Raw genomic sequence first — 13018 nt, forward strand, 5'->3', positions numbered from 1 at the left:
TCCACAACCCCAGGAACCAGGAAAATGAAAAGATGCAGGGAGGAGAAACCCAGCAGCAAGATCATCGGAACATTCTATAGCACTGTATCCGATTCATATAGGTATGTTATTTAGTATAATTTTTCCGTTAATTGGCATGTTGAGAGTACAGTATCTGTTGTTGCATGTGGTTGGAGTTGATGTTAAGGATGAAAGTTTTGATTTTTATCTCATGGTGATGGGTTTGGGAATAGGGAAAAGGGAATAGCCGAAAAAAGATCACGTTTTGGGAGTAAAGATGAAAGGAAGGTAGCAGAAAAGGGGTGTTTTCGTTGTTTCCCGGCGCCTTTGTTCTGCAATAACACGCCGTTTCGTGTTTCGTCCTCTAATCCCTTTTTCTTCTGCGCCATTCTCGCAACCAAGGTTTCAACGCAATTTCCAGTTCTCACTTTCACAATCTCATCTTCACCATATTCGCATTCACTGGCGTTTTTCCTCGGTAAGTAAAACCCTTTTCTTGCTCACTCGATTTCTCTTTTTGGGCTTTGGACTTTGATTATCTGAAAGCTTTTTCTGTGAAACTCATTGAATCATTTTGCAATGTGAATGACATGCTCTGATTATATGTTACAGTATATGTTACTCTTGAATCTTGATACTGTGTGTTAGGTGGAGTTGTATATTTTTTTGTTTTTATTTTGGAAGAGAATATTTCCTCTTAATTGATTATGGATATGGCAAGACACCATTCAAAAATTCTTGTCGTAACTCCTCAATGGGATTTGGTGTATCTTTCATGGATGTTATACAATATGACAATCTATTTATGAAAAGACATTATATCAATATTTTAATTCCCCATTTTCTATGAATATTTTTTTTAACAATTGAAAAAAAATGCTATGAACTTGTTTGGGTGCATTGTGATTAAGCATCAAAATCAGGCTAAGTCAAACCGTGATAAGTAGACATTAATTTTCTGGTGTGTCATGGTTCCCTGATTTTTTATATGTTATGTGGTTTGAATAAGTATTTTTCATACTTGGTGTTGTGCTTTCTTTCAAGAAATTAATACAGTGACAAATACGAAGCAGCCATTTCGTTCAAGTTGCCTCCATATTTCAAAAGTCTCCACTGGAAAAGCTGAGCATTTCATAGCCTTATCTCCGACTCCTCTAGGTATGTTATCTAGTTTTATCTTTCTATTAATTATGTTTCATGTGTGTTAACGATGTTAACGATGAAATTTTTGTTCTTTATCTCACTTTGAGGGGTTTTGAAAATGGGAAAAAAACTTGCAAAGATGGTATTTTGGGCTGGAGATGAAGAGAAGGCCCCAAAAAATGGGTTTTTTTTATAATGTGTGTCACTTAGATTATGTATTTGTTAGTAGTTGACTAATTATGGTAGTTAACTATGGTGGGAGTACATTAGGAGTACTTAAAGTTATTGGTAATTTATTAATTTTTTTATTCATGTGAAAGAAAAAAAATCCTTCTAGATACGGTTCAATAGAGATGTTATGCCTTGATTTTTTTTAGTTTGAATTGCTTTAACTTTATAAAATGTTGAGTTGGAATTTTCCATGAAATTTTTTAGTGTGAACATACATACATATATGACTATTTAAGTAATGGTATGTAGTTAAACAAATTAAACTGCTTTTGATTAGTTACTTCCATTTTGATTTGGTTGATCTTGTGACGGTTAAGGAGCTTGATAGCAACTTTATGACCGGTTGGTAAATTTTGAACAATTCTAACCTTATCAAAACTCTCCAAGTCCAATCACTTTTCCTAACTTATAATTCCAAACAAATATTTTTACACCTCCATCCATTCCTTAATTATCTCCACTACTAACAAAATCAAATAATCATAGAACCCTCGATCACCAAAGAGAGAGACAGAGAGCAGTAATGAATTGGGAAAGGGAAGAATATAATAGACAGCGATGGGGACTAATAAAAATTGTTGTCTATATTTCTTCTTATTCTTCCACCATCAATGCTTGTATCCATCAGCATAGAATAAAACACAAAAATTTTATCATTTTCTATTCTTTATTAATTATTTTTAATGTTAAATATAAAAAAAAATATACAGGAAACATACAGTACTTGTAAATGGTACGTATAACGTTGTTCATTTTCCTATATGAAAGCATGNTATATATATATAATTACACCTTCTGAAATAAAATAAAGTTTATTTACTCTCTATAATAATTTACATGATATTAGTTACTCTACTTTCGTTCCTACTTTTTATTATTTTTTATTCATTTTTTATTTTTGATTAACTTTAACCCTTGTATTGTTATACATTGCTTAGCGTTAATGTTAAAACATTTAAACTTGAATCTGATATTTATTTTAAGTACTAACTAGGATAGATGACTTAGATTTTGTCAACGAAATTTAAAACTCCCTATAATAAGTTCAATAATTAATAATTTGTGACTGATATATTCATCATACACCTAAATTGTGTTCTTCGCAATTCTATACATTAGAATTTGAAAAAGAATACAGCTATTTATTTTTTTTTGTATGCAAAAGAGCAGGTTTGAAGTGTGCCAAAGGGATCTGACAAATGGGTTTGGGCATCGTGATGTCTAATAAATTATAAACAATAATAATATTGGCGTATCTATGCTATTGATAAATATGTTGGTATGTTAATGATTAATTTAAGTGAGTTATTTGAGTATATATAGCAGTTGTTTGTGAACAGGTGTTCGAAAAACAAGAAGTAGCTATGGCTCGTACCAGGAGCAAAAAAGAGACACAGAAGAATAACAATCCAGAAAGAAGATCGCAAAAAAAAATTGTTGGACCAAAAAAGGTACCTTGGATGGTTAGCGGTGAATTAACTGTAAACTTGGGATATTGTGTTTTGATAGTAAATGCTTAATCCCACATTCTCCTTCGTTGTTACTTTGTGCTGATTATGAATTTTTGTGTAGAAAACACTAGTATCTAGGTGCTCGCCATGTTGCGTGGCTTCAGTTATGAAGCAATTAGACTCAGGCGCGGGCAGAGAGAAACTAATGGAGGTTCAGAACATGGGACTTGGCTGGCTGCAATATGTGCCTGAATGGGCTGTCAACCAAGATATGATGGTTGCATTAGCATCATCATATAGTCGGGATGAGAATTCCTTGATCGTCGGAACAAGAAAAATTCCCATATCAGTTGAATTAATTGCACGGTGTTTTGGACTACCGAACCATGGTACGCAATTCTCAAATAAAATAGGGAGAAAAGGGAAAAAAATTATCCACATTACTTTCGTTGACTATATGTTTTTGGTTAAATTAGCCATTAAATATTTGGACTGCATCGACTCAATTTTGTGCTTGACAGGGGATAGTTTCAAAAGTCCAAAAATAGTAGCAGAGCACCGACTTGTTAACAGCTTCACAGGAAAGACACAAGCAGATTTGAAAAGGGATGTTATCACATGCTCGATGCAGTCCGATGTCGATAGAATCAACTTCCGGAGACAGTTCATCATGTTGATAGCCAAGTGTTTCTTCTTTCCCTCGCCGAAAGCCACTGTTTCAGACATACATATACGCACTGCCATTGATGTATCGAACCCAAGGAAGATGTATTGGGCGAGGTGCATTTATGATTTTTTAATTGAGGGAGTTCTGAGGTTTCAGGATGTAGGGAAGAAAACAGTTGATGGATGTATGTTCGCATTATTGGTGAGCCATATATCCCTAACCTTTGATTTGTTGTTTGTTATTTTATAGTATACCTTGTTTATAGCAATTACTATAACTTTCAGATTATATATCTCCATGCTAACAAGCATGGAGATTTAGGAAGATATAATGGGAGAGAACCGTGGATCAGAGACTGGTCGCTTGTTGATCTGAAGAAGATGGATAAAGAGGAAAGCACATCTCACTCGGTGAGACATAAGTGTGAAAGATATGTTAATCGGATCACTGCTTTTAAGCTCTAACGTGAATAAAACTTATACGTTGTCCACTGTAGGGGCTTCTAAATTTAATTGGAAAGATGTATGGGTCACCGAAAAAGCACAATCGTGTATCAAAGAGAAGATGCATCAAGAAAAAAACAAAGTCTAATAGAAAGACTCGTAAAGAAGCTCCCACGGTAGATGAAAACGAGACCGACATACCGGCTGACCATGCATCACTTGCTGAATTTGATCAACAACCTTCCAAAAAAAGGCAATTCAAAGATTTATTACTTTTGTTATAAACTTTTATTGCTCTAACATGTGTCTTTTTAATATTATTATAGTATAAATAAATATCTTTTAGATTTTGTGTCTTTTTAATCATATATAAAGTTTTACCATGTATAGAGTAATTCATTATTTATCTAATTTTAGAAGTGTGATATTGATGCTGTAGTTGGTAAATCTATATTTTAAAAACTGTTGGAGATACTTATTTTGAGCATGGCAATAGACCTTACACATGTAAATACATCTTTTCCTGTTTTAGCATTAATTCCATAACATAATAAATTTGATGACTATGTGTCCTCTCCCGTTAAGTAATGCCAATACTAGTGACTTTAAATAGTATTACGAATAGCTAAATCTTGTCTCATTAGTTTGGATGTTATGTATATAATACTCCTGATGTTATTCGTGTGGCTTTCTGGATGTTAACTGATTTAAATTATGGAAGTTATTATCCATTCTGTACTATACTTGGGTATACTAGATTTACTTGGTCGGATTATATTTGTGCTAGGTGACCTTTTTAATTATCACTTATAGTTGTTCATCTTCCAATTTATTTAAACAGAAAATGTAGCCAAGCTTCACAAAATGGATGCATTGAGGGGGATAAAGTGTTTATGAATAAGACATGTATCAAAATGCCTACAGGGGAGGAGACATTGGTCGACATGCCAGTGGTAAATGCAACAGATGATAATGTTAAGGACGGGCATTCAAAGGAAAGGCAAGTTATTGAATTTTTAGTTATCGTATGAAGTTTTAATGCTTTAACTTGCCTCATTGTAATAATATACTAGCATAATTTTTTTGGGCAACTGCGTTGACATAATTTATCATTATGTTTGTTTGCATATAACATTTTACCATATATAAAGTAATTTTAATATACGTTACCTACGTATAATATTGTGCTTATTTGAGAAGAATGGCAAAATTACGGGTTGTAACTGGTATATTTATCTTGAATAGGAGTTTGATTATCTAATATTTTATCATTTAAATCCGGATGTTATGCGTGCCTCATACCCGATGTTATCTTTCTAGCATTATGGTTGCTAACTGGTTGGCAATGTGGATGTTACTATCCATTCTTTACTTTATTCTGCACGAAGAAGCTTTGGGTAAACTTTAGATTTAACATCATTTACGAATTTAAGCGTACTACATTTACTTGATTAACTCATATTTGTATTAGGTGTCTTTTGTTATTATCACTTATAGCTGCTCAACTTCTAATTAATTTAAGAGTCCCAAAATAGGTCCATTAGGGGGAATACTATGAGTATGAGGTGGACATGTCCTGAAATGCCCAAAGGGGATGAGACAATGTCTGACACACCTGTTGAAAACGGAATAGATGATAATGTTGATGAAGGACCTTCGAATCAAAGGCAAGTTAGATAGATGATTTTAACAATAATACGAATTATTGAAGATTATAGTAGTTGCATGACTCTTTTACTTCTGACTTTTTCCTTCTTTTGAGGTGAACTGTTTAATCAATAATAGATGTTATCCATATAATCTTATGCTGGTTACATAACTTTCTTTATTTTAGTTTTGGCTCAGATAAGAGCACTTAATTGTTAAGAGCACTCAGTTAAGAGCACTTAATTGTTAATGACTGTGCAGGGAATCCGGAGAGCTTGCAATGGTAGTGTATGTTGCGCTAAAGGACCCAACTCAAGTTGACTTTCCAATACCGCCATTCTCGCTTGGCATCACTCAGATGCACATACCAGACTCACCGCCCAGATCTCCGGTAACAAATGATCAAAATGTGACTCCAGAACCTAAATCACCAGAAAACATAACAACAAAAGCTGTGGTGGACACACTAATGCCATCTGGGGGTGTTGCAAGGCCGACAGGTGATGACATGAACAGGATATACAAGTGGGTGACAGATCGGAGGGGTGCAAAGAATACCACACTTGCGTGGATTGGCAATGGCGATGATGTTCAGCTGCAGCGAGCGGATCTTCAATCACTGGGATGGCGTAGAAGAGTAAGCGATACGGTAAGAGCAAACAAAAAAACTGTAATAAATTACTATGTATGTGTTATCCATTAAAGTGCCATGAAAATGTAATACGTTTATTCTATTCAGGTGGTTGATTACTGCTGTGCCATGTTCAATACTTCGAGCAACGCAAGGTTTTGCACGCATTTTTACTGTATTCCACCGAGACTAATGGTTAGTGCAATCTTTCCTTACCCACTTAATATTAATTAATACCATAATTGCCTCGGTGAAGGATACTCTAAATTATTACTTTAGGTGTTTAACTAATGCAAAATGGGTTTACAGGCCATAATATTGACTGATGATAACATTGAACGATTTGCCGGGACGAACACTGGTTTTGTCCCTGTTCTTAGCAAATTCATGGGCCGCGGGCAGCACTGGTTCGATGCGGAGAAAGCGAAAAAAGTTGATTATGTCAGTAATTTATATACTTACTAATCCACACACAAAATCTATTTTTTCATTACAAGAATATGGAAAAAATAACTATATACTAACATGCTTTATTCAACGATGAAGTGGTTTGTTCCAGTGTGCCGAGATGATCACTGGTGGCTATATGTACTCCACTGGAAGACTGATAACCTATGGGTATTAGACTCTATGCACAATGGCCCACACTCGAAGCGCCGAGAGAAAATAGATAAATATGTAGTAAGTGAGAATAGATTTGATGATGCATATTTTTTTGGGTGTTAGGTGTTGCCTCCCATGTTTTTTTCTTCTATTTTCCTCCCTAATTTTTACTCTCTGGCTTGTCGAAGGGCTTTCTTCTCCAAGAGTTGGCAGCAACTGTAGACCCGAATGTAATATTCACAGCTGAGGGCTATGAATGTTGCTATGAAACAAGGCTCCAAAAACAGCCTAATGGGTAAGTCTAGAGGTGAAAACAAAGAAGGGATTAAAAAATCAACCCACACAAATTTTAATATGTTGGCACAAATTTTTGTCATTTGTGTTGCATAGGTGGGACTGTGGCGTATACGTCATTAAATGGATGGAAATGTGGGATCCAAAGAGCTTGGCAGAGGATGAATTAAATATGCCTATTTGGACGACGGTTAGTGAAATCCAAAACATATGTTGATGCTTATTTGCGTATTTAATAATTGATAAATAACTCTTCTTGGATGAATTCTACTTATGCTGGCTGGATTTATATTTGCTTCTTTAGTGTATTCTATACCAAACACAAATACATCTGTATGTGACCACAGGTCTAGCTGCAACAAATTCGGAAAGAAATTGTAACTGACATTCTAATTTGCAAAGACAACATCTCTAGGAGTGAGGTAGATGGTGTACTCAATGTACCATGTCGTCATGTGGAGGATAGGGGAAAGAAAAAAACTCTTGAAGATCCTTGGACGAACCCACGGACAAGATCACTGGTTCGAAGGGCAGAACTGGCTAAGAAAGCTAAACGGAACTATAAGCCATAAATTGATATTAGAGTTGGTCGGTGTGTGTTTTTTGTTAACTTGATTTCAGGATTTAGTGGATGTTATTTTTATATACAGATGGATGTTATCGGATATAAACCAAAACCGGGTGCATCTTTTTTAAAGGGAAACCTATATTGGGTAGCAGGTTAAATATATTCACAAACAATTGATTAGGACTAGAGTTGCTATGTGTATTTACGGTTGATATGCTTGCAGAATTTACGTGATTTTATCATGAAATATTTGCGAAAGGTTTTGGAGTTGGACTGGATAAAAAAATACAATAATTCAATATCCTAGTTAATATTTATGTATAAAAAAATTGTTTTTAAATTGTTAGTTTATTTTTTTATATATGTTTGGCTTGTTTTTGCTCAAATCGAGAACACGTTGACTAAATTTTGAATTATCTTTCCAATATACAATTATCCATGCTTAACAGGCAGCTAAAAATATTTATGCCCAAGCAATAAATGCTCGATCGTGGATGTTATTCTAATAAATTAAAGGATGTTATTGGATGTAAATAAAATACATGTCTGGATATGACTTTTTGATGTCTAATTTTTTAAATAATAAAAGAAAGACCTTATTATGTACGGATACTTTTGGATATTCAAATTTAAACTTCATGTATTGCACCACATTATCGTAATGATTAAATTATCAACTAAACATTTATTATTTTTAATAGTAGTAACAAATAATAATGGTAACAAAGAGTAAAAGAATAAAAAAGTTGTATATTAGTTGCCCAAGTCTGTTATTGTATTTTGTTTAATAATGGTAGATGAAGCAGTAGCAAGTTAAAATAAAGTTGAGTATAGTGATTTACATAAAATAAATCCAATAAACCACCAAAATCATGATAACGTGAAATAAAGTTGAAGCATGGGCAAAGTACAAAGTAGTTGTTAAACTCTAATGCTTATGATATGTAGTGATATTAAACTTCGAATCCTCCAAGAATGCTTCCTGTGAAAAAAAAATTTAAAAACAAAACAAAAGAGGAAACAATTAGTAAATGGACATGACATTAATGCTATGAAAAATACACTAGGTACACATACACAATTGTTCAGCGTTATGGAATGAATTCAATAGTGATATGAAGGAGCCAGAGTGCATAGCCAAATTGTCTGTCATTTCTGAACAAGCCGGTTGCGTATCTTTGTAGGAAGTTGCCACATTTGTAGGAGATGGTTGTGCATTACCATTAGGTCCCTTAACACACAAATCATATTGAAAGATAACATCATCACTTATTATCCATTCAACCAACTTAAAATAAACAAATAACGTGAAAAGGGGGGTAGATCTCATATTTACCTTGTTGTGATTGTGAGTGTTCTTGTTTTTGCGTGCCCTCTTTTTAATAGATTTTTCCAGATCTGCCCCAAGTCTGGTGGAAGTTGGACGACCTCGCGTAGGAACACGACGTGGGCCATGTAGCTCATCCATGCTAACGGGACACTCATCATGCGTATGTGAGTAAATCGCACTTGGTACATGTGCAGCTTGATGCTCGAATTCCTTGTGTTCTCTGAGCTTCTCCCGAGCACTGTCCATGGCATCACGCAATATAGCAGCAACCTCTGGAGTAGCCACAAAATCCTGAGCGATGTTGTAAAAATCAGAACACAATTGCCTAAAAATTGTCATGCTTTCATCAGAACGGTCCATGTCAATGCTACTCCTGATGTATGTGTGTCTCCGACTAACATTCTTACTCCATCAGGATAGAATGTATTGTGAGGACACTGCTGTCACACGAAAATGTAGAAGAACAGCAAGACTGTGGCAGCATAGAATACCATTCGATTGGAACATAAAGCAATCACATTAAACATCTGATGACTGCGAGCAATACACGACTTGGTATCTGCTGTACACTGACATGTCAAACACCATCTTTTGTTGGTCAACTTCACAAACTATACTTGTGCCATGATGGTTGATTAAGGAGATGTCACAATCGGCCTTTTTTATAAATTGATCCTGAACGTCTTGAAACATGGAGTTTGTATATTCTCTCTGGAACTGCTTCTCTATTGGTGAGCTGGAAACACAAGGGATAATACCCCTTAAATCAGCAGCGTCACACTCAAGCTCCTTTTGCTCCTTGTCTATAACACAGTTTTGGTATTGGCAAACAAATTGCAACAAAGAGCTCTTACTGTTTAAGTACTTATCAAAAACTGAATGCATGCTCTCACTACGCTGTGTGCTCCTCATGCCAGCCCAGAATTCATCCTTGAAAAATACTGGCACCCACATGTGTCAGTTAGCAAACATATCTGCAAATGAACAGGAAAAACCAAAAAATACAAAAAAACAAAAATAGCGTCGGTTAACCTCTAAGTGAAACATCCATAATGACTATAAAATAACATCTATAAAGTAGCCACACAAAGGCAGCAAGGAACCAGAAGATTATACTACCATTTAGCCACCTAGAATTGTGGAGGTCATACTCTTCAATAAAATCGTGCCAATCTCTCTCAAATGAGTCCTTAGATTTGGATTCAAACACAATCCTCTTCATGCATGTGATGAGCTGATCGAAATGACGATAACCTACCAGCTTGTTTGGTATCTTGTTTAGGATATGCCATATGCACCATCTATGGCGTGTGTGTGGTAATGTGGTCTCTAATGCAGAACGCATCTGCAGCGATTGGTCTATTATAACACATATGGGGGCCTTACCCATACACTTCAACCAAGTACGAAAAAGCCATTCGAATGTACGAGTGTCCTCATTCCGCAATAATGCGCACCCAAGAAGCGTAGACATCCCATGGTGGTTGACACCTACGAAAGACCCAAATGGCATGTCGTACCTAAACAATAAAAATATAAAAACATGATATGTAGGTGGAAACTCCAAATGCCGTGGATGGAAAAAAGTCTAATTAAGTACAACAGAAAAAATAATAATTCCATGCCTATTAGTCTTGTAAGTAGTGTCAAACATCACGACATCACCAAAAATATTCCCATGCAGCTCTACACCGAGCATCGGCCCAAAACACATTTCTAATGCTATGGTTTTCGTCCACATCTATTTCAAAGAAAAAGTTTGGATTGAGCTCCTTCATCCGTGAGAAATGCTTAAGTAACTCTTTTGGATCCGTCTCATTCCCGGAAATGCGTAAGTGACGACTAATGTAATTTCTAACATCCTTCTCTGTAAAGGTGAGGTTGGCAGGGCCACCGACTGCATTGGCTAGTGCCTAGTACGTCTTACTCGGTCTAATGTCAGCTTGGTCATTTTGCTGTATCAGGTCCTTCACATGCATACTTAGCTGACGGTTTGCTGAGAACATTCCAGACAGCTTCGGATTAAGCGGGTGTGAGTGGGATACCTCTACTCGAGAAATTCTCCACTGCCCTGTCATTTTATCTAATGCCAAATAGCAACGGGCTTTGCAGTTTGTTGAGGCCACTGTTTTCCTTCTCTGGGGTGCCTTTACACGGGATGTGCGGTATCCATCTCTGTTACAATGCAAAGCTTGATTAACAACCACCCTCTAATCGTTTATGGTCTCCCAGCCGGTGGTTCTTATTTTGACGACAAATCCAGTCCTACCCGCATATCGGTAATAATATGCACGCGTATCTTCTAATGTGCCGAAGCACATTCCCTCCTCGGGATCTACCTCCTCGTCACCAATGGCTTGGTTTATGACCTGGAAAAAAAAGAAAGAAAAAAAAACAAATGAAACTCTACATAATAGTTAACGATACAAAAGTGGCTAATTTCACTATCAAGTATAACAAATAAAACACAATACTATACTTTTAGGTCCTAATTTTGTTTTATTATGTATGTTAACGTAGATGTTAACTTCATGTAATTATTTTTGGATTTACGTATATTTTTTATTTTTTTATTTAAATTCTCTATTATATTTTAAGTAATTTAAAATTAAATATTATAAAAAAGTTATTGTTCATCAAAATACTTATATAAGACGGAAGACAGAGTAGGGACCATAACTTCTATTTCTCCAGATTTTGTTTTAAAATCTTTCAAATAAATTTTCTCTGAAAAGCATTTTATTTTAAATAGTTAGATTATAGAATAAGTCCAAAGTTATTTTTCAATATTTTTATTAACTCGAATTTTGATTTAAAAAATTATTTTGTAATTCTTTGGCAAAATTAAAGGTAAAATTTACAATTTGAGAATTGAATGAAATTCTAAATTAATTAGAATATCAATGAATGCTATGTGTATGAAAGCGTGATGATATATGATAGTCTTGGTTATATTGTTTATGATGCTAAAACTTATTTGCCGGTGCAAATAATTTTTTTTTGAGATAAATAGCAAACAAATAATGATCAAGAATGTTACGCATATAACTAAAGTGCTAAAAAATACATAAAAAAATAATCCGAGTTATTACCATACCTCATCAGAACTAGTGTAGTTTTCTATATTCTCAGAAATTGATTGACTGGCAACAATTTCATTGGGTGAGTCCGTCTGTTGTACAAATTCTTCAGCACCTTCTGCCATAGGTACTGTATTAAGGTCGAAATCAATTGCCATACAAATTACAATGATAAAAATAATTTCTTGTAAAATTTCTTGGCTTATACACTATTGTGCTTGCAATGGTGTTATTCTTGTGATTTTTGAATGAATATGACTGAATTAACATAAAGTATATATTAGGATAGGTTTCATGTTTCATATCTCCAATAATTGATGATAAATACCATAACGGACAAAGAATCAATTGCAAATATTTAATGTAATTGATATTATAATTACCGTTCTTAAATATAATTATTATTAATCTTTATTGTATTTTTATATATAAAAATCAAATTATAAAAAGGAATATTAAGTATTGATTACAATAGTGCCTAATAAAAAGAATATGATTTTCTAATTAATATCATTAATTAGCAGATTTGATAAGAACGGTGATAAGTAGAATGAACGGTGATAAGTAGAATGATAAGAGAGTGAAGTAAAAAATAAAGCTGTTATTAAGTGATATAAATGAAGTAAAATATGGAAAATTTTGGCTGATTATGGCTGAAAAATTTTGGTTACCAAACTTTTTCCGAAAAAAATATTAACTAACAACTCCAGATTACCAATCTAAATTGGAGAGTGCTATGTAGCAAAAAAAAAAGAGTATACTATAGATATAATACAGACTAAATGCCACTCTCATGATAAGAGAGTGTACTCCACTTGCTTATCAATAACATACTTATCCCCGTCCCTTCTTCATTCCTATGGTAATTAATTTCATTCCTAAAATTAATTTTTGTTTCATCTCAATCAAATCCCTAAAAATCTCTTATCA

The 13018-nt window shown here is 34.4% G+C and overlaps 1 protein-coding gene and 1 long non-coding RNA gene across 2 annotated transcripts; both read left to right on the plus strand.

Annotated features, from left to right (window-relative positions):
• Positions 1–3007: 3007 nt before the first annotated feature.
• Positions 3008–3617, plus strand: LOC127741276 (uncharacterized). Its single transcript, XM_052253407.1, has 3 exons — positions 3008–3214; positions 3347–3573; positions 3606–3617. Exons 1-3 carry the CDS (start codon positions 3031–3033, stop codon positions 3615–3617), a joined length of 423 nt encoding a protein of 140 aa, XP_052109367.1. The 5' UTR covers positions 3008–3030.
• Positions 3616–4045, plus strand: LOC127741113 (uncharacterized). The gene is made up of 3 exons (XR_008002064.1): positions 3616–3693; positions 3777–3902; positions 3989–4045. It is a non-coding gene; the product is annotated as an uncharacterized LOC127741113 (long non-coding RNA).
• Positions 4046–13018: the final 8973 nt, after the last annotated feature.

The sequence above is a fragment of the Arachis duranensis genome, chromosome 8 (assembly GCF_000817695.3).
Source record: "Arachis duranensis cultivar V14167 chromosome 8, aradu.V14167.gnm2.J7QH, whole genome shotgun sequence".
In the NCBI taxonomy this organism is placed as follows: domain Eukaryota; kingdom Viridiplantae; phylum Streptophyta; class Magnoliopsida; order Fabales; family Fabaceae; genus Arachis; species Arachis duranensis.

Bases quoted from the DNA above. Each gene is read 5' to 3' on its own strand.
- LOC127741276 (XM_052253407.1), top strand. From the start codon at position 3,031: ATGGAGGTTCAGAACATGGGACTTGGCTGGCTGCAATATGTGCCTGAA. The intron at 3,215-3,346 runs GTACGCAATTCT...TGTGCTTGACAG, and splicing joins TTTTGGACTACCGAACCATG to GGGATAGTTTCAAAAGTCCA.